General features: G+C 40.7%; 2 protein-coding genes across 2 annotated transcripts; one reads left to right on the top strand and one right to left on the bottom strand.

Moving 5' to 3' along the window:
- The first annotated feature begins 979 nt into the window (after positions 1–979).
- Positions 980–17,443, top strand: LOC129172537 (apolipoprotein B-100-like). The gene is made up of 26 exons (XM_054762386.1): positions 980–1,217; positions 1,352–1,396; positions 2,736–2,848; positions 2,927–3,072; positions 3,147–3,294; positions 3,945–4,097; positions 4,199–4,323; positions 4,410–4,495; positions 5,518–5,968; positions 6,044–6,161; positions 6,483–6,629; positions 6,709–6,920; positions 6,988–7,207; positions 7,275–7,448; positions 7,534–7,737; positions 7,819–7,986; positions 8,935–9,140; positions 9,291–9,458; positions 9,589–9,719; positions 9,811–10,012; positions 10,097–10,269; positions 10,492–10,667; positions 10,755–10,870; positions 10,950–11,323; positions 11,410–16,091; positions 16,182–17,443. The coding sequence occupies exons 1-26, from the start codon at positions 1,163–1,165 to the stop codon at positions 17,280–17,282; spliced, it is 9,894 nt and encodes a 3,297-aa protein (XP_054618361.1). The 5' UTR covers positions 980–1,162; the 3' UTR covers positions 17,283–17,443.
- Positions 17,444–19,037: 1,594 nt separating this feature from the next.
- On the bottom strand, positions 19,038–21,674 carry LOC129172186 (rho-related GTP-binding protein RhoB). Its single transcript, XM_054761682.1, has 2 exons — positions 20,754–21,674; positions 19,038–20,517 (listed from the first exon to the last, which is right to left on the bottom strand). Exon 1 carries the CDS (start codon positions 21,632–21,634, stop codon positions 21,023–21,025), a length of 612 nt encoding a protein of 203 aa, XP_054617657.1. The 5' UTR covers positions 21,635–21,674; the 3' UTR covers positions 19,038–20,517; positions 20,754–21,022.
- Positions 21,675–22,948: the final 1,274 nt, after the last annotated feature.

The raw sequence follows: 22,948 nt of genomic DNA, 5'->3' as shown, positions 1-22,948 counted from the left end.
TACGCCTTGCCGCTCTCCAGGCACGCAACCCGCAACCTGCACTCTCCCTCTCCCCCGGAGAGGGAGAGTGACAGAGCGCAGCGATGTGCCTGCTCATACAACAGTCATTACTGCACGTTAATGTGGCTCAAAATCTACCTTTGCTGCCTCAAAATTAAGGCACAACTATAACTCCATAGATGTGCACCTTGAAAAAACGCTGCTTCTTAGGACTGACTGTTGTAGCTCTTTCGCAGTTTCACGACCGAGACCAGAGATCTTGGACTCAAAAAGGTTGGTAACCACTGCTTTATAGTATATTGGACTTATAATAATGTTGCAGGGTAAATAAATCTTAAATAAGAATAGATTCAAGGTAAAAGCTAGTGTAATACACTGTCAAACAGGCAGCAGATGAGTCACATTTGTTTGTGTCAGGGGTGTCGAAAGTCCAGCCCGGTACTCATTTATTATCAGCACGCACAACATTGTAGAAATAAAATAAAACGCTAAAAAAACAGCAAAAATGGGAACAATAGAGCAAAAAGGCACAAGCTTAAAAGCTTAAATGAAATCAAAGTCTTTTTACAAAACTTACAAATAATTATATAAATATATCAAAGTGGCCCCTGGCATCTTTTGATTTTTCCATATGCGTCCCTTGTTGGAAAAAGTTTGGACACTCCTGTGCTTTGTTAATATTATTTATATTGCTCAGCCAAAAGGCTATCTATCGGAGCTGTCCTGAATTAGTTTTAAAGGTTACTCATTGGACTTTAAAGTAAATTATACGTGTTTGTTTTACAAAAACAAGAAGATTTACCAAAAAGTGACACAAAATAGTACGATAACCTTCCCGTAAAAATTCCACATGACTACATTTCCTTGCCCGTTGATTTGTCGTCTCCAAAAACTGCAAATCAGAATATTCAGCATTATCACAGTGGCCACCCCCACCCAGTGCTGACATCAAGTCTTGATAGTTTGTGAAACATTTTTTACCTTTGGCCTGCCACAAGGACTGCTCAGACTTTGGAACCAGGGCAACACATTTCCAAGTCCCGCTAATCGCGTCCAGGCAGACGGAAGAACTATAAAAGCCTAAAAATCAAAGCACGGGGATTAGTCTTCACCCAAGGAGGAGACTCGTCTTACCTGAAGGCTTCCAGGTGCTAAGCCCGACATGGGGGGTGCCAGGTTCTGCCTTTTGCTGCTACTGGGCACATACACACTAGCCCGTAAGTACTACTAATAACCACTTATAAAGAGACATATGTTATTATAGCATGTTTTACATTAGAATTCATGTTAAATGGTAACTAAATCTGTATGTAGTAATTGTAATAATATAAAATTTTGTGATTCCTTCCAGAGCAAGATGTAGGAAGTGTGGATGACCAATCTCCAACATGCTTTTGTAAGTTTCCCCCTTTATCCTCAATAAAAATAGTAATGACTGTAAAATATTTGAGATGCTGATCCATAGGGTCAGTTTTTGAATCCGTGCTGTAGGGCCCAGCGTTGCCACTGTTTATTGACACAGTCAGAGAAGTATTGATTGAGGGCCGTAGGTTTGTTATTCGTGTTTTGGAGATTTTTTTCCAGCATTTTTGGTGAAGTGTTATGTTTAAAACATACGTTTCGGTACAAAGTGTTGCTGTGACTTGTGCTTTAAATCTAAATATCACTAGTCGAGCACAGGGGTGTCCAAACTTTTAAAAATTAACGATTGCAAGGGCCACTGATATTTTGTAGACCAACACATGTAGATATGCTAAGAATTTTGCTAATATTTTGACTTCATCCTTATGATATTATAACTTTTTCCCAACCTAATTTTCCAAAAATGACAACTTTATTTTGTTTTATTTGTTTCTCATATTTACATTTTTTAAAAATAAGGTAATTTTTAATATAATAATAATATTTGCTACTATGCAACTAAAAAGACATTATTTTTCCTAATAATATTACAACTTTATTCTTGTAAAACTGTGACTTTTTTTCCTTAAAGAAGAAGTTAGAAGATGACTTTTTTGTTTTAATATTTTGACCTGTAAAATTACAGCTGTCTTTTCCATTTTTGCTGTTTTTTCCCCAACTACTTCAACTTACTTCTTGTAAATTTCCTTCTTGTAATTACGGCTTTATTCCCATAATATTTTGACTTTATTCTGATAACATTATAATTTTTTTTGTTTAATTTCTTTACTTTTCCATAAATTGCAACTTTATTTGTTGTTTTGTTTTTTAATAATTTAATATAATAATTTCTATTTTATGTTTCTAAAATGAAGGGTTTTTTTGTTGTATTAGTTTATTTTTGTAGTTATTCTCGTACAATTATGACTTGTTCTTGTTAAATTACAACTTTTTAAATATTTCGACTTTATTCTTGGAAAATTACTGATGATTTTTCAATTTTTTCAGTTTTTTTTTTATTTTATTTGTTTAAATTAAATCAGCAGGCCACAAATGGCTCCCAGGCCGCACTTTGGACACCTCTGGTCTAGCACAATGATCTCAAACTGTGGTACAAGTGCCACTGGTCGTACGCCGACTCCACACCACAGATTTTAAAAAACTGAAATAAAATCATATTTGAAACATACATTTAGATGTGTTAAAATTGAATTCCAATTTGTTTTGCATAAATATTCATGCTTAACTCGCCTCAAGTACAAGCCACATATTCCAACCTAAGCCACGATGGCAAGTGGTGGATTTGTCTAACCCATGTTGGAAACGCATTTCAGTGGCCAAAAGATATAAGAACTTCAGACGCTTTGTGTACGACTATGAGGCTGAGACCTTCAACGGCGTTAGCGGCGCCACCAACAACAAGAGAGGCCCCAAAGTCTCCTGTAAAGTATGTCTCACGTCCGACCTGAACCACAGTCGGTAGGCTTTCATAATGAGGCTGAACAGCGTTTCATCTACTGCACAGGTCGAACTTGAAGTGCCTCAGACCTGTAGCTTCATCCTGCGCACTACAGAATGCTCCCTGAGCGAGATCCTTGCCGTAGACGAAGAGGGGAACGCGCTGTATCGCCCCGCTGCTGGAGCTCAGGCCTTCAAAGCTGCAATGGCCAAGTACGAAGCCTTTGACTTTTAAAGACAAAGCAAGCAATATCAGGTTGTAAGCGGACATCTGTTCATGTCACCAGGAACCCACTGAAGATCACAGTGGAGGGACAGACTGATGTGAAACTCTTCCCCGAGGAGGACGAGCCCGTCAACATCTTGAACATCAAGAGGGGAATCGTCTCCTCCCTCCTGGTTCCCGCCATGGAAGAGGACAGAAACAACAAAATGGTGAGAGGACTACCTGTTCATGTTCTTGTTTTTCTATTTATCTTTCACTCCAAGTAAAGCTTGGTGTCTGTTTGTGGTGAAGACTCATGCAAAGATAAACGAGTTGCACAATGGTGAGATAAACTGGACCAGCTGACACACGAGTCACCGCATGTTCCCACATCACCACCGCGGGGTCGAAGTCCTAGATAACTTTATCTCTGCGATCGCGTCACCTGCTCATATAGTAGACTTTAATCGGGCGTATTGATTAATAGTCTGACTTGGGTCGAGAAAACATGTTTACCGCTCCAGTGCTTGAGATTTACTTTGAGACTGAACTTTTGCTTTTACTATCTCATGTGCTTTTTTATATTCCAATTTATCTTCCAATATCATACAAACTGATAAAATAATGCTCAGTTTCATTTTTCATTGGTCTAAATTTCACAAGCAATGCAATACAGCCATTTTAATGTGATGTCGTATTGTGTTTGTTCCTGTAACAGACATACGTAGACTGAAATTGACTCTTTTTTGGGGGGGTCTGCTCCATGTAAATCACTGCTCTGTATTAAATACAACATACTAGAGTATCATTACAAGGAGAAATCACGCCATCTGGTGATGGCTTCCGATGTACTCAGTAACGACACTTCCGTGTTTTCCAGGCCACGGTGTATGGCATCTGCGCCACCGACTTCACGGTCAACACCAGAGGAGACATCGCCACCGACGTGACCGTCAGCAGGGATCTTTCCGAATGCGACGGCTTCAGCGCTCACAGACACGCCACCAGTCCCTTGGCGGTCATCTCCGGCATGGTAAAGGCCTCAAGCTGATACGCACATCAAACAAAACTGCACTCCATCAATAGAGTGAATTGAATACATACAGTAATATGCAAAATCATCTCCACCCTCAGCACTACCCCTTGTCCAAGATGATCAGCAGCCGCCAGACTTGCAACTACAAGTTTGACAACCAGAAGAAGCACATGACGAGTGGAAGTTGCACAGAGAAGCACATCTTCCTGCCCTTTTCCCACAAGTAAGTGTTAGAAGATAATAACCCAACCAAAAGATGTGAGAGGTTCTTGTTGTTTTCCAACCGCTGTAACTGTGTGTCCCGTTTAGGAATGAGTATGGAATTTCGACTCTGGTGAAGCAGACTGTGACTCTGAGGGAGACTGCCAAGATTAATGACAGAATCTTTGACCACAGTGAGTGTCCCTGCCTTTAGAACAAGGGGTGCCCAAAGTGCGGCCCCGGGGCCATTTGTTTGTTCATTGACCCGTGGCACATTCTAAAAATATAATTTAACAACAGCAAAAATGGAACAATCTGCAGTAATTTTACAAGAATAAAGTCAAAATATTTAGAGAATAATTAAAGTAATTTTATAAGAAAGTAATTTTATTAAAATAACATCATAACGTAATTTTAGTAGCTTAAAGTTCAGATATTAAAGAAAGATGTAAAAAAAATGTAAGTCATAATATTATGAAAAACAAACAAAACAACAAATAAAGTTCTAATTTTTGGAAAATTAGGTTGCAGAAAAAAACAAGAAATTTTACAAGAATAAAGTCAAAATATTATCATAATTACGAGAACATAATTGACGAGAACAAAGTTTAAGCTTTTTTAAAAAAAAAACAACAACAACAGCAGAAATGGAAAAAAAAACAGCATTCTAACAAGAAAAATAAAGTATTAAAGTAAATGAAGTAAAAATAATGTCATTTTAGTAGCATAGTGTTGAAATATTAAATAAAAAAAATGTTGGTTAAAGTTGTATTATTTCAGAAACAAACAAAACAAAATAAAGTTGTGTTTTTGGAAAACTGGAGGAGGGGGAGTTATAATATTATGGGAATAAAGTCAAAATATTATGGGAATAAAGTCATAAATGTCCGAAACTTATTCAAGAAGAACATTGAAATATTGGGATTAAAAAAAAACAAGCAAAGACCGATGTTCCTAATCCTAATAATACGTTTTTCACCTACATCACAAAGCTGAGATGAAGTTTTTTCTTGAAGTATATATATACACAAGTTCTTAACATACATTATGTTGGTTTACAAAATATCAAGATGGCCCTTGCATCCTTTCATTTTTCAGGATGTGGCCCTTGGTGGAACAAGTTTGGACAACCCTGCTTTAGAATGTGCTCCAATCTGCATAATTGTTTTTTCATCCTTTCATGGGTTGCCTTGTTTGTTTGTTTTTTTATGAACAGATGAGGCCAACCTCCGCTTCTTGCCAATGGACCACGTTGACAACAAGTCCCCAGTGCAATCTAAAGATGCCGCCATTGCCACAATGCAGCAGCTGGATACCCTGTCCCAGACCAGTCAGGGCGAGCAGCGTGCCTCCCTCTTCCACAAACTGGTGTCTGAGCTGCGTGGCCTGAAGGCTGATGTGTTGGGATCGGCCGTCCTTGAGATGATGGATGTGTCCAACTCCCTGACCATGCAAGCTCTGATCCAGTGCGGTACTCCGGAGTGCATCAGCGCAATGCTGAAAGTTCTCAGGACCGTTGATAAATCTGCTCTTGCAGTCGATGCCGCAGTTTACGCCCTGGCACTGCTGCCTAACCCCTCCCGCCTCATGGTCAATGACATGCTGGCCATGGCTCAGTACAAGCAGAGCAAGCCCATCATGTATGCGTTGAGTAATACAGTCAGGAAGTAAGTAAACAACTTGTTCATTCCGCAGATGTCAGTGGTGGTTTCTCATGTAAATACATCAAATTTTGTCACTAGACTGTACCAGACTGAGGGCAAAGTCACTCCGGAGATTACTGCTGTTTCTGACTTCCTGGCCTCCCTTCTGGGCCCAGACTGTGCTGGGGACAAAGACCTGACCTTCCTGACACTTAGGGTTGGTTATCAAATTTTAACCTCACACATGCACAAACTATCATCTCTCGAGCAACCAGTCTGTTTTCAGTACTGTTGAACCCAAGCCAAGTCCAGTACTTAAGAACTTAGCTATTACTACCTTAAGGATATACACCATCTACATTTACCAAACAAGGCTACTTTATTGCCACTAAATTGCAGTTCTTCATCTTGCCAAGCCATTTTGGAAAACAGTATGCTTGGGAAAAATGTAGACAAACTTGTGGAAAGCCTTACCAGTGAGGTGAAGGCTATTAGCTTCCATTTACACTTACCATTCTTTTTATGCACTTCCATCCAGGTTGTAGGTAACATAGGAGATGTCATGGAAGATGCCAACCCCGCTATCAAGAACACCCTGTTGAAGTGCATGAGACAGCCCACAACCACCCTGTCTGTTCAGCTTGCAGCCATCCAGGCTTTAAGACGCATGTCTTTGACAGATGAGGTAACTAGCAGGAAAAAAAAATATTTAAATTCCATTGGGAGTCATTTACACAAATGCATTGACAAACTTTTCCGTCCAGATTCGCGCTAACCTCCAGAGGGTCTGCCAGTATCCAAAGGGTGCTGTGCAGAAACGCCTTGCGGCCTACCTGATTCTGATGAGGAATCCCCAAAACAGCGACATTGAGATGGTGAAAAAGATCCTGAAGCAGGAGCAGAACGAGCAGATTAAATCTTTTGTGACCTCCCACGTCTACAACATCATCTCCTCCACCGATTCTGACACCCAGAAGTAAGAGTCCTTCCAGACATGTCCTGAATAATCAAACCAAATGTTAACACATTATTTTTCGCTTCAGGCTTGCTAGGAAGATGATGGACGCCTTGCAGGACATTGACGTGGTCACTCACAATGACTACACAACAAAGTCTCGCAACTATAAGCTGGGCGTGGCGCATGAAAACATGCAGGCTAACATTCAGGGCAACGTTATCTTTGACCCTAGCAACCACCTGCCCAGAGAAGTCCTGCTGGAATCTACCCTGAAAGCCTTTGGCTACAATATGGATATGTGGGAGGTGTGTAGCACTGCAGGACGTCATTGATAAATGTCGATAAGAAAAAATAACTAAATCTCATTCATAGGTTGGCATCGAAGGGAAAGGCTTTGAGCCCACGATTGAGGCTTTGTTCGGAAAGAATGGCTTCTTCCCAGACACTCTGTCCAAGGCTCTGTATTGGGCGGAGGACAAGATGCCAATCAAGATAAAGGAAGTTCTGGAGAAGTGGGTTGTTCCGTTGAAATCAGAAGGACAGAAGGTACAATTGAGGTTCACTCGTTCATTCATCATGTAGTTCCCGTTTTGTGTCATGTCACCATTAAAAGAGCCCCCTTCCCCCCAAGGTTCCTGAAGATCTTATGAGAGAAATTGTTCGCAATTTCAACAAGCTGATGAAAGAACTGCAGAATCAAGAATCCCCGGAGGCCATGGCCTACCTGAAGATCATGGGAGCAGAGCTGGGTTTCATCAAGGCCAGCGAACTGAGGTTTATTGTAGATAATGCCAAAATGTATGCAGACATTTTCCTCAAGGTCCTCCCTACCCAGGTACTGATTTTACTACTTATGACCATTTCATGACCACGGAATGAGAGCTTTTAAAGTGATTCTTTTTTTCTTTTTTATTAGGTTCTGTCTAAACTGATGTCCGGCACGGACAATGAGATCTTTATCCATTACATGTTCATGGACAACAAGTTTGTCCTCCCAACTGCATCTGGCCTGCCTCTGACCTTTTCTCTATCTGGCATATTTGCTCCCGGAGCTAAGGGAGGCCTTCGTATTTCCCCAAACATGGTAACAAAATTTTGTTCGAATTTTGTGGTTGAACATTATTATTAGTCAGACAATATGCATATTGAAGCAAATTTTACACATTTATTTGCCTAAATTAAGCATTTTCAAGCATAAAAATGCCTGAATGAACTAAAATATAAATATAATATAAAATATTCTATATTGGTCACTAGGTGTCAGTAAGTGGTTGTCGAGACAAGCAGCAGACTTGATCGCTGAAACAACAGGTTTTTATTGCGGGCTTCTCATAAAAATAATAATATTAATAATATAACAGGGGCAACTGTTGCAGCCATGACATACGACATGCTAAAACTCAACTTTGAACCCTCAACGTCACTTCCTGTCCGCCAGTACTCAGCTCCCCTAGGGATCACATTTACTGCAACACACATGAGCACTGTTTTAATTATGTCTTATTTTCTCTTATTATGTCAACTATACAAGCGTCTGTGTAGGCTCTCAGTCGTACAGGAGTTGTCCATCGAGGAAAAGGCTTCTTGAGACGTCATCTGTACTTCTGTGAAGAAGGTGTCGGACGTTTCGCTGTATTTAAGGCCTAAGCTACCAGCACTTATTAGTTCGCTGACGAAGCTCTTCGGATGAGGAGCGAAACGTCCGACACCTTCTTCACAGAAGTACAGATGACGTCTCAAGAAGCCTTTTCCTCGATCAACTATACAAGGTAATATGAATGTAAAGGTGACTATATGGGTGTTACTTCATGTCTAGAGGGCCCTAATTATGTTAAAGACTGTATTAAGAACATCATAAAAAGGTCTCTATACCATAACAACGAAAATATTTCATTTATAAAGAAGGAAACCTACTTCTCAGAAATTCACTTACATATAAATGACGGATTACTGTGATTGTATACGTTAATGTGTTTTTTTGCTGTTGTGGTACACTATACCGATTGATTCACATCATCTATTTCGTTCACAGAATGAACTGTTGTTCATGCCCTCTGTTGGACTGGAGTTTGTGACCCGAATGGGAGTCCATGTTCCCGAATTTGTTGACTCGGCTGTTGAGATGCACACCAGCTTGTACCACGAGAGTGCCCTCAATGCTAAGCTAACCATGGAGCCAAACCAGGTCAAACTCTCCATCCCGGCCGCAAAGGGGACTACAAAGCTCTTAAGAATCAGGTGACAACTGCCATAAAATGGCGTAGATTTTTAATACAGTAGTCCATTTTCATGAGACAATACCATGTCTCAGTTCATTGCGGCTGATTATCACCTTCATGCTGTAATCGTAAAATGTAACTTACGTTTCTGTTCTTTCTTTTTACACAGCAATACCGTGCTGATCGTGGGAGCAGACTTTACTGCCGAAATCCCACACAATATGGGCGACGTAAACTGTGACTCCATCCTCGGATTTAATTATTGCACTAAAAAACTGCAAGTTGACCTTCATAACAAAAAGAACGTGCCTTACTTCCCCCTGAACGGAGAGACAATGTAAGTCAAAAAATACAAGTGAAATTTTAGCAGTCTTTTAACCGTAATGGGATTTTTTAATTGTATTGAAATGGGGCATAAATGAAAAGCTAATGACAAACAAGTTTAATCTTTGTACTGTTCACCTCAGGTTTGCAATTGACATCAAGCCTGTCAAAGAGGTGTCAGCCTACACAGCCACTATTGCATACAATCTCCTCAGTGAAGGAAATGATGGCCGCCAGAAGGTTGATTCCCTGAAGATGACTCTGAAAGCTGAAGGTATACAATCATAATAATAGAAGATCAATTCTGGGAGTTCCCTCACCTGTCATACACCGCTGTTGAGTCCTCTAATCTCCCAACTCCTCAGGAGCTAAACCTACTGAAGCTTCGGCCACCATGAAATACAACAGGAACAGGAACGTCTTCACCACCCAACTCCAGATACCCGACATTGATGTCGAAGCCGGAGTGAAGCTTGGCTTGACTGACAGCAGCACCAAAGGCAAAGCCATCATCCTTGAGCTCTCCAACAAGAAAGTGCCACAGCTCACTCTGACTGGTCGTGCCCAGTGAGTAACTCAAACCACAAACTTAAGCTAGTATTTGGATTTTGGTCATCCAGGCAATAATTGTACCTTATCAATGAATTTCAGGCTTCATGCCATGACTGATGGAATGCTGCAGGTTCAGCTGTTGGTCCCCTCTCTGAAGACAGATGCTACCATCTCTGCTACCATGAGCAAAGCTGAAGATATCATCTTTGAGATCAAAAGTGATGTGAAGCTCCCAGAGACCTCATCCATTCAGTCAGTCACGTTCAAATATGGTATGTCTTAAAAAAAAACAAAAAAAAAACACAACTAACATTGATTCAACCAGTCCAGGGTGTACTCTGCCTGTCGCCCGAAGTCAGCTGGGATAGGCTCCAGCATACCCCCGCGACCCTAATAAGGAGAAGCGGCATAGAAAATGGATGGATGGATGGAACATTGATTCATTAATGTCACACTGTTTCACCTCAAGGGCTAACCAATATTTTGTATTCCAGGCGAGGACCAGGCTGAAGTTAAGCTGATGTCCAACATGAATGCTGAGACCAAAGTTCTAGTGCCTTACACTGAAGCCCTCAGGGTCTGGGTCAGGCAGTTTGCTAAAGATGCCATGGATCATCGGGTTGTCAACACTGACATGAAACTGCATCATATTGTCAACAAGGCCCTTGAGGTGAACTCGCTTGGTTGGAAGACTGTGACTTAACTTGAGTTCAAATTCTTCCAGATTACTGTAGTGATGGCTGTCTTTTATCATTAGGCCAGCAAGATCTGGATGAACAAGATCTCAGCTGATGTCCCCTACGTGGAGACTATGAGGAACAACATTGCAAAGGTGGAAATGCCCTCCATGCCCGACAACCTGTTCATGAACATGTAAGGGACACCTTATAGTTGTGACAGTTTTCTCTCTTCTTTGCCTTTTCGGTGAGTTCTCATTTTATCTCATTTTTAGGGAAAGCAAATTCCGATACCAGTTCAACAAGGACCATCTGACCATCAGTATTCCATTGCCTCTTGGAGGGAGATCCTCTGAGGAATTGAGGATACCTCCCATGGTCACATCCCCTCACATTTCCATGCCACAGCTGGGAATGGAGCTCGCCCCACGGGAGATAAACATACCCACATTTACAATCCCCTCTGAGCGAGAAATCACTCTGCCCCTTATTGGAATGGTGGAAGTGTCTGCCAAGGTGAACAGCAATTACTACAACTGGGAGACAACTATGTCTGCAGGCAACAACACTGTGAACTCTCCAAACTACATAGCAAAGTTTAAAGTTAAGGCTGACAGTCCAATCAAACTTCTCTCCTTTACAACTGAAGGTAAGGTTTATTTATTTTTGAATCAGACATTTACAAAAAAAAAAAGTAAGCGAAAGTGATATTTTACTGGTTTGTTTGCTTTAAAGGAGCAACAGAAGTTACCGATACAGATGAGAACACAATGAAATTCACTCTAAATGGCACCCTGGAGCACCAGTTTGTGAGTACAAGGGTTAATGTGGAGGAAACTATGGCAGTCTCGGACAGTGTCAAGTCATCAGGAATCTACAACATCCATGCTGCCACCCCTCTTGGTCTGCGGACGTCTTTGGATATTACCAACCACTTCACACTTGATTCAGCCAAGCTATTTGGCGATATCAACGCTGACGGAAGTGTCAGTGTTGGATCTTTAACCTCTAGCACCACATATCTCAACACCTTTTCAGTTGACCCTACAAAGAAGGAGGCCCGATTGGAGAGCACGCTGAGAGCAAACTCTGATATCCTTAAGGTTATGAACAAGATCAAGGCTGTGTACGCAAATGAGGAGCTTATGATTGATTCCAACACCAATATCAACAGTGACCCCATCAAGCACTCGACGAAAATGAGCCTTAACCACAAGGATGCCAAGCTTACCATTAAGTCTAACTCTGTGACCAAGGCTAATCAGAGAACACTTCAAAATCATGTGGAATTCACCGCCTCTGAAGGTCAAGCCAACCTCCGTTTAGAAAATAAGGCTGATGATACAGTAAACCGTGCCTACTCTTTGCTCACTGGCTCCATGAATCCCACTGGCTTGGAACTCAATACTGATGCCTCCATTACCATATTTTCGAGCCTTTCCTCTCACAAGGCAACCCTGACCCTGAACACGAATGGCCTGACCACCAGCTGTATTACAACTGCTCAGCACAGAGCACTGACCTTTGAGAATATTTTCCATGGGGGACTTGATGCTGCTGGCGCTACCATGTCTCTCACCACAAAGGGAGGCATTCAAGATAACAAAGTTGAGTTCAATGTTGAAGGAAAGGTTGCCGGCTCGGAAGTCTACCTCAATGGTCTCTTTACGGGCGACGTCCTGGGTGCCAACACAAGAAATACAATGAACTTCAGAGTAAGCGAAGATGGCCTTATCGTATCCAACAGTATAGTTGGATCTTTTGACGAAATGAGGACCGATAATACTAATTCCCTTTCCCTTACACTGAAAACTTTGACCCTCCACACCAAGAGCAACAACGTCCTTAACAAGAGAAACTCCTACATGCATGACATCACAGTTACCATGGAGCATTTTATAGCCACAGTTATGGTGAAAAATGATCTGAAGATCATGGAGATCAACGTTAACAATGATGCACGGTTCACGGCACAACCCTACAATGTGGAGCTGATGGGAACACTGAAGGGAGTCTTGTCAGGCGATGAACTCAAGCACACTTACGAAGTCAAGTTCAAGGACATGGTCCTGTCTACAAAGTGCAACACCAATGGTAAACTCCTGGGGTCTCAGATCACACATAACACAGATATGGAGGTCGCTGGTCTAACGATGAAATTCAACAATCTTGCCGATTACAAATCACAGTCTCTTCGTCTTGACAGCAAGATCAATGCTGTTGCTAAACCCTTCTCCCTTAACATTGATGCCCTCTTCAACTCAAATGGTGCAGTGTCTTTTTACGGACAGCAGAGTGGAGAGCTATACAGCAAATTCCTCCTGAAAGCTGAACCCCTACTGTTCACGCATTCATTTGAGTACAGAGCCTCAACCACTCATGAGATTGATGGCAGGCCCACTATCAAAACCAACGTGGACAACAAACTCAGCAGCACATTGAGTCTCCAAGAGCAGCGTGTCAATCTGAAGGTGACATCCAAGGTCAATGACAACACTTTTGAACAGGAAGTGGGGGCCTACAACAATGCAGAGAGAATGGCTGTTGAAATGAAAGGTGCATTGGCCACAAACCTCTTTAGTGAAGACAGTCAGGACTATAGTGTTTCTGGATTTGTCAAGTATGACAAGAACACTGACAGCCATTTCATCCAGATTCCATTCACCGAGCACCTCCCTGCCATGATTGAAAATGTAAAAGCCAAAGTGATGACGCTGATGGAAAACAGTATTGAACTGCTGACAGACATCAGCACCAAATATGAGATCAGCACCAAGTTTCAGAACAAAATATCTGAACTGAAGGAGGTCATTGACAACTTTGACATCAAAGTCTTCGTCCAAGATGTGAGAAAGTACATCAACTCCATTGAAAATGTCTTAACCAACCTGACGGCCAACTTGCCAATAGAAGAAGTCATCAATGTATTGAAATCAATCAAGGATGCCATCATGGCTTGGATCAAGAAACACAACATCCCTAATAGGTTCAATGTCATTTATGGCAAAGCGGAGGAAATTCTGTCAAAGTATGAGGTTGAGAAGCTGATCGGGGCAGTGATGGATGAGGTTGTTAAAATCATGAAGCAGTATCAGGTGAGGGAAAAGATTCAATCTGTATTTGCTCTGCTTCGGTCAGTTGACATTGAACCTTTAATTCAAAAGGTTATAGTACCTGTTAAGGAGCTTGTGAATGAGCTGTATTCCTTTGACTTCACACAGCTGATTGATGACATTAGAAATTATGTCATGAGAATGGTCCAGAAAATACAATCCTTTGATTATGACACATTAACAGCAGAGTTGAAAGAGAAAGTGACAGACATGAGCAAGATTCCCTGCTTTGGAAAACTCTACGGAGAGTTCAAAGTAAACTCGCCACATTACAAACTGAGGACTACTGCAGATCTAGAGAACACCACAGCTACATCTGTAACACCAGAGTTCAAATTGAACCTTTATTCTCAGGCCAGATCTACTTTGAAAGTCCTCCAGTTTACAGTAGATGCTAGTGCACATATTGCTCTACCCAAGATGAGACGTCTGGCAATCTCAGAGTACATTAAGATCGATCAGTCATCTTTCAAAGTAGACCACAAGGGGACAATGGCTGTCTACCACCTGGCAGGCCAAGGTTCTGCTGACACATCTGTGAACATAGCAACTGAGTTGTATTCTGCAGATCTTGTCAACAACATGTTCTTTGCCATGGAAGACGGACTCTCTGCCACTGTAAATACAAACTACAACCATGACCTCAACATGCCGCCCCTGAACATCTTCACTCACGTAACAACAACTCAAAAGACGAATCTTACGCTGGAGGCAGACTCCGTTCATGTGAAGATGAACAATCTGGCTAATGCAAAATATGCAATCCAGGAATTTTCAGATGAGGTAACCCACAACAGTGACATGGACCTGGTTATGGATCTCCACACAGCCAAAGTGGCTTTTATTGGTGCAACAGGCAGCAAATTTGTAAAAAACAGTCAGAATGTGGTTGCAGATATCTGCGTTTTCCGTCATGCTATTATTGATGCTAAATTTGAAACAGAAGGACCTGACACAAACAGTGTTGCACTGCTGAAGTTCCAGGCAAAGGCTGAAGATATGCAAATAGATCTCACCGCATCCCATGATGCTAAACTAAATGGCGGAACTCTTTCAAGCTCTGCCCTTGCCTTAATCACGCCTACCAAGCTCATGTTTGACACCAAGAATAGGGGATATTCCAGGCTACACTTTCCATTCCAGCTGCCTGGAAAGATGGAATTCCAGAATGACATGCTTCTTACGCTGACCTCTGAAGTACAACAAGCCAGCTGGACAGGAATGGCCCAATTCCAACAAAACAAATATTCCCATTACTTTACAATGGATAACGGCGAAAGGGAAATCAATATCGTTTCTCAGATCAATGGAGAGGCTAATCTTGATCTCTTGAGGCTACCAATCACTATTCCTGAAATAAGAGTGCCATATTTTGGAATGAGGACACCAAGAGTTGACTTCACACTGTGGGAAGATGCTGGCCTGAGATATTTCTTCATCACAACTCAGCAGACTTTTGACATGAGCTCCAAGATGAATTACATGAAGAACCCTGAGATGTTCACCATTAACATTAATGTAGATCCAGTAATCAGTGTCATTAACAGCAACATCAAGACGCTACACAAGAAAATGCTCATCGGAAAAGATAAGGCTGCCGCAGTACTGGCTTCATCGTACGGCAAAGCACAGGCAAAGTACGAAAAATACAGCATTGAATTGCCTAAAACAGTGACAGTCCCTGCTTACAAAGTTCCAGTCATCAATGTTGAGATGTCAACATTCACCATTCCCCTCCCAGACACCAGCCTTCTCACAATGCCTGCTCTGCATGTCCCATCAGCAATCAGCAAGTTGACCCTTCCCAAAATCACTCTGCCCAAAGTTAAGAGCATAAGGGTTCCAAAGATGGGTGATCTGACCTACGAGTTGTCCTTGAAAACACCAATGATCACTCTCAAAACCAACACCAGCATTCTCAACCACGAGAGCTTCATCATCAAACTTGATGCATCCTCATCTTCAGAGTGCAAGCTTCTAACAGGAAAAATTCAGGGCAACACCAATGTTAATGTAGTTGGCGGATTTAAGATGGCCTCTGTCCTGTCTGTAAAACACGCAGTGGTTGAAGGAAGCCATGACAGCACAGTCGTCTTAAGTTATGAAAACGCTGACGTGTCCATCCGCAATTCAGCAATGGTCAATCTGCTTGATGAGACTATGGAAATCTACCAGGAGATGACTGGAAACCCAGAAAAAGGCCTTGTTTCCTCTCTGTCCATTCCACCTGCTGGACATGTTGCGGTTCAGATGCAGATCGAGCGGCCAGCACAAGTGAGAGCAAGACTCTATGGTCGCTATCCTGTAAGTAGCAGCTTGAAATTGCCTTTTAATTGAAACCTTTAAGAAAATAATGTATTAAAATATTTGGTATGATTATGTTCTTTTTTGCAGACTGAACCAAAAACAGACATTGATATTTTGACCCTGAAGATGGCTGTAACGAATACTGAGACGCTGAACATTCGGACTTCCTGGAACATGGAGATGCCTTATGAGGTGATGCTGGTAGCGAAGAAGACGGTACCTGCAGTCGTGCAAACAGTCACTACTCCTGCTGTCATGACATACGAGAAAATTAACCGTTACGCCAGAAGCCTTGGGGCTTCCCTCGACCAGGCTAAGAACCAGGGTACAGTGTTGTTTAAGAATGCTGTTGACAACATTGCAGCAGTTAATGCCTCCAATGTCATAACATCTATCGCAGATCAGACTTCATTTATACTTAGAAAATACCAACAAAGGGTTGAACTTTTTCTTGATGCTGTGGTTAAATTCCTGGGAGAGACCAAGTTCCTAATCCCAGGGCATACACAGAGGCTGTCAGGGCTTGAGCTCTATAACAAATGTATTAACTATGTCATCACAGAATCTGACAACGCATTTGAGCAAATCGCACACTTCCAGTTATTCAGTTTTCTAAAAGCCGTTGAAATCTTTGAAAACATTCATTTCACAATTCCTGGCTCTGACCGTAGTGTCAGTGGAAGAGACATCCTTGATAGCTTATTAGAAGCTCTAACAAAAGTCCATGAACAAGTGACAAAAACACGGATATTTAAAAATATTGACAGGGATTTTTCTGCATTGATGGACTTTATTGTGGTCCAAATGCAGAAGCTTTACCGAATTATAAAAACCAACAATGTAGCAAAGTTCTCAACCTTTGTGACTGACATGTATAATGATGCCGTTAACTCCCCTGTCTTTGCTAATGTTGTCAAGCGGGTTGAGATGGTCCAAAGGATAATTTCTGAATATCTCACAACTGTCACAAGCAAACTTCAGACCATTGTGGCTGACATCTCCATTGAACAGCTTCAAGCAGACATTCAGCCCTCATTTGACTTGATGTTGAAACGCATGAATGCTTTCCATATCGATGTCATGAGAGTCCTTCAGGAGATGAGTAACACAGTTGAACCATTTCTGAGAGCTGGTGACAGACAGATGGAGGTTGATATTCCTTTTCCCTTTTCTGCCCAGTTTGCCTAAATACCATGGCTAACCATCTCTAATCCACAATGTTGTCCTGTCGTTTTGTCATATACAGTACATTTTGTTCATAATTTCACAGCTGTTGACTATTTTGCCTCATTGTATGTTGTACTATTTAAAAACCTGCTGGCTTAAATAAACACAGTTTTTACTGCAAACACCTTGATGAGTGTCCTGTATGTGCTTCTCAAGGGTATATTGTTCTTTTCCCTGTGAAAAATGGAAGAAAAAAAAAAGACAATCAAAAGGAAAGTTTCAAACAATGCCCAACCATTCACATACAGTATTAGTCATTTCTATTCTAAGGTCTAAATATAGCAGTGACACAAGTTCTCATATTCCTAAACAATGGAAAAGCACAAAGATACAGTCCTTTTGAGAGTTGCTATTAAAAAAATAGCAAAACTAAAAAAAAAACATCAAATGGAATACATGATTTAGTTACGTAGTTTTTCATTTTGTCACATTCGGATACTTTGTTCAAAGCACTTTTTTTAGCATAGATTTAAGGCATTTTTTTAGTCATTCAAGCTTTAATTGAGGATCCCTGAATTACAACATATTTATACAGTACATGCGTTTTTCGTACTACTAAACATGAAATGTGAACTCAAGACAAAAGGGTGCACAATATTGTAATGTTCAAAATACTGAAATTTTGTATCTGTAAAATAAATTAGATTAATTAAACATTTATCATGACTGATTAAAAAGCAGGAAGTGGATGATTTAATATAAATGTTTCTGTTAAAAGAAGTGAGTACAGTGATCCCTCGTTTATCACAGTTAATTGGTTCCAGATCCGACCGTGACAAGTGAATTTCCGCCAAATAGGATTACTTCTTTATAAATGGAATATTTTATTAGTTAGAACATAAACAACCTGTTTACAACCTTCTAAATATGGTTTTTAACATTTTTATAGCCCTCAAGATATGAAATAACACCCATACAGTCACCTTTACACTCGTATTACCCAATATAGTAGATATAATCAGAGAAAATAAGCCATTTAAGATTCAGAGCAGACTTTTACAGCCGCAACAGTAGCCCATGTTATTATGATGATTATGCTATAATTGTGCCTGTTGTGAGATCATTCAAACCTGCAATAAAAGCCTGTTGTTCCGGCGATCAAGTCGGGTGCTTGTCTCACTGAACATTAAAGTAACAAGTCTAATAACAAGAATAGGCTAACTAGTTAGCTCGGTAGCTTGCTATGCTAGTAGCGGCTGTCTCTTATATCCGTGCAGTGATCCCGTAGCCTGAGCCATGTGATGTAGACAATGAATAATAGGAGTGTAAAGGTGACTATATGGGTGTTATTTCATGTCTACAGGACTCTAATAATGTTGAAACCCATATTTATATTTATAAGTTATAAACAGGTTTCCTATGCTCTAATTACAATTTTTTTTTTACTGTACATTGAATCCTAATCCTACCTACTGTGGAAATTCACTAATAGTGAATTGGGTCAGGAACCAATTAACCACAATAAACGAGGGACGACTATTTGTTTTAGTTCATTTAGCCATTTTTAATAATTGAAAACCCTTAATTTAGCCAAAAATATGTAAAAATAGCTTAAATACTGTGTGCACCCCCCCCCCCCCCCCCCCCACTAACGGCCATATTCAACCACAAAACAGCATGATTTATTAATGTTTTTGAAAAACCGTGAACGAGTGAAGCCGTGGCGAGGGAAGACTGTACATTAAAATGAGACACAAAAAACGACATTGCTTTGATGGTGGCAACCAAGTCATATTTTTTTATTAATTTATTCAAAAAAAATTCTGCATTTATGTTGACAAACTGCTCCCGGTATTCCATTGAAAACAGACAGATTTTGTAACATCAATTGCATTAACATGTAACTGGCATACATTGGTGAACTATCACCAATAGATTAGTTTGGCACAGTCAGCACATTTTGCCAGCACAATTGTAGAAAAGTATACCATTTGAGTAACGCCTATCAATTTAAATATACTGACAATTAGGGACACAAGAGGGGAGCCAGTGTGGGAATAATCAGGCAGTCCAGCACAATGCATTCCTGTCCTGGAAGTCAGCAAAAAAAGCCCAGCAACGGGTAGCAGGCAGGAATGTGCCTTTTTACATCATTGTGATTTAAAAAAAAAAAAGATACTCTTCCAAACATTATTTTGACGATTGTTATTGGCAATACTAACGTTTAAGTACAACTCAGTTCTCCTCACAATACTCTTTGTAAGGACGTTCCTTGTAAAGATAAGCTAGATGTGCACCCCTATTGTCAGGTAAAGGCACAGTTACGGTACACATTTCATACACATGAGCACATCAAATTGTTTTGTTTTTTTTTTTATCTCCAAAATAAGGCGATACATTCACAGTCATTGTGCTGACAGTTTGGTGGTTTGACACCATGTCTACCTGTAACAAGTTAGTTCATATTGTTAACAAACACAATACAATACCCCCACTTAACATTGTCTTTTCTACCCTTTAAAATAATGTCATGATAGCCATCAAATGGCTTAATCCCACATAAGTGGTTATTAGCACACTTTTTTTTCAAACGCATACCATATTTACCAGAATGAAGACGTCTTATATTCAGGTCAATACAGTAAAACCCCTTGTACTGTATGTCTAAACTTAAATATTTTAGATTCAAGACTGAATATCTTGCGCTTTCTCCCAAAACACCTTACAGGCTACCAGTGACAACAATTATGTGCTTAAATGTACCTGACTAATATGAAAAATATACTTTCATGTTATTCAAAATTGTCACTGTGGTGCAAAATAAGGTTTTGTAGCATAATTTCACCACCTGATAGATTGACGTTTAAAGACATGGGATTAAAAAACAAAACAAAACAAAACAAAACAACACAACAACAACAACAACAACAAAAAAACTATACATTTGTAAACTGCATTTCATTCATCCATTGACAAAAACAGATGCATGGTAACAAGGGATGGGCATAATAGATAATGAATTAAGTGGACTAATTGATCTTTAATGAGTCTGTTTGATTGTTACTAATGCTGTACACTCAAATGTCGTTTTTTAATATATTTTTTTAAAAGATATGCAGTATAAAATTCACCAACCATGTTTTTTGATGAAATACTGTTAACTCACCTCATACACCACAAGTAAATTACATGCAAGTGCAAGCCACGTGTTCTCAGACAAAAGGTGATGTCAGGCAGAGGAAGGAAAACTGAGTACCTGCAAAACAAAAGATTTAACTTTTTAAAACGGCGGTACGTGGTGTAAAAAAAACAAAACAACCACTGGTTTAAAAAAACTGAAGAAGATTTTTGCAATACAAATTGTGTGGCCATCTAAATTGAATATAAATAATCCATTCATTGATTGTCAATTTTCACCATAGTCCAGCAAAGAAATACGTGCAGGTGGCATATTTTCCTGCCAAACAACACCTCCCAACTTTCTTAACTTACCGAGTGGACATAAATAACAAGTGCAAAAGTTACTGCTTTAAAAATGGCAGATAGGCAGTGGTCTAAATGCAGTCTATAGACTGGGAAGTTTTAAGGCAAAAAACGTGTTTTCAAACAGTCACAATCATGAGTCCGATTCAATGTCCAAAACGAATCAGACGAGGATCGTGTGTGTCCAAAACAACGTCTTTGGAGGCGGACTTGATCCAAAGCAGAGGAGGGACACTGCCTAGCTAGGCCTTGTCGAAGCGGGTCTTTGGTGGAAAAAGTCACATCAAAACGCAGCATTGTCGACAACCAGCCTGTTGAGACTTTTTTTTCTGTAGGGCTGCACGTGTGGCCGTTTCGAACACCTCCCATATGCCCTCTTTCGTCTTAGCCGAGCACTCCAAATAGTCATAAGCCCCGATACGCATCGCCATGGCGCGGCCGTCCTCAGGTCTCACCGGCTCCAGCTTCAACCGGGACAGCTCGTTCTTGACGTGCTCGTCGTTGCGCAGATCCTTCTTGTTAGCCACCAGAATGATGGGAACGTTGGGGCAGAAGTGTTTCACCTCGGGCACCCACTTTTCCGGGATGTTTTCCAACGAATCCGGGCTGTCCACGGAGAAGCACATGAGAATGACATCCGTGTCCGGGTAGGAGAGAGGGCGTAGGCGGTCATAGTCCTCCTGACCGGCGGTGTCCCACAAGGCCAGCTGGACTTGCTTGTTGTCCACCTCGATGTCCGCCACGTAGGTCTCGAAAACGGTGGGGACGTACACTTCCGGAAATTCGTCTTTGCTGAAGAGGATCAGTAGACATGTCTTCCCGCACGCTCCGTCCCCGACAACCACAAGTTTCTTGCGGATATCGGCCGCCGTCTGCGACTCCTTACCCATGTTGAACTCTTTCTTTGTGTCCCTAATGGTGCTGTTCACTTTATAAAGCAAAGGGTGCTTTCCTAAATATAGCTATCCAATCGGAAACAGGGAGGGGATTCTGGAGCAACTGGTGATTGGACCTCGCCGGCTTCTTCTTTCATAGGAGGGACATGCATGATGCTTTACGGGAATGAGCCGTTCCAAAGTAAATTAAAAAAAACTCAATGTACGTCTCAACAGCGGGTATGCTACCGTTAGCCGCACGACAGTTGTTTAGCTTTCAGAGTAAATGATAAAAGGGTTTTTTTCATTGTAACTTGAGGTGGGAGTATCGATCCGAATATCGACACTGGCCAGTCGTGTGTAGTATCGGCGTCAATCCGATACTGGCATGATGGATTCTATGTTACTCATTTGTCGTGCTGTTCATACTGTGTGTGTAGTATATTTACAAGGGTGTGGGCTATCGCCGTATCTGAATATTATTGTTATCGTGAGCCATGTACGCCCAACTGTATCGTATTGTGACATACCCTGAGATTCCCAGCCCTATGTCGTGTGCCTTTCTCTGAAAATGTACAGTATTGATCAATTCATGGGTAAAGCGGTATAGAATATGGATGGATAGGATTTATTTTCCTCAAACAATTGTATCTAATAAAAGGTAATAATTTTATTATTTTGTTGAATTTGTTACATTGTCTTATATTGTACAGTCCAATCTTGGCTTTCGTACGCCTCAGTTTTTGCATCATAAAACATTTTTGCCTCAGTTTTCATTCACCATCTCGGTTTTTGCACAATATTGCACATAACAAACTAGTCAGTTTTCCTTGTACTGAATGGTTTCGCAAAATCGAGTACCCAAACACAGCACTGTATGTGCTGCGGATTCACTGTCTCAGCATTTTTTATCATTAAATAACCTGCCATGGGGCCAAAGAAGGTTGCTAGTGCCAGTAATTTCACTAAGAAAAAGGTGAGAAACACTATTGAATTTGATCTTGCCAGGATGGATCACCAATAAGTTCCATCTATTTTTCATACATAATTATTTCACATTGTTTTCTACATGTAAAACTATAATTATTCTCTACAAAATAGTATTTTTGTTCGTATTTTTGGCTGGATTAATTGGGTTTACATGATTTCCTATGGGAAAAATTGCCTCGGTCTTCATACGTTTCGGTTTTTGTCTGACCTTTTGGAACGAATTAATAACGAAAACAGAGGTACGACTGAATGTATGACATAAAGTAATTGTGACTATAATAAAGATAAACAAATTAAAGGCAAAATCACAAAATCATTCAATGAGCTTGAAACATAGCC

This window comes from Dunckerocampus dactyliophorus, chromosome 19, assembly GCF_027744805.1.
Source record: "Dunckerocampus dactyliophorus isolate RoL2022-P2 chromosome 19, RoL_Ddac_1.1, whole genome shotgun sequence".
NCBI classification, from domain to species: domain Eukaryota; kingdom Metazoa; phylum Chordata; class Actinopteri; order Syngnathiformes; family Syngnathidae; genus Dunckerocampus; species Dunckerocampus dactyliophorus.
The sequence above is the reverse complement of the archived record's forward strand: the minus strand, read 5'-3'. Positions and strand labels throughout refer to the sequence as shown.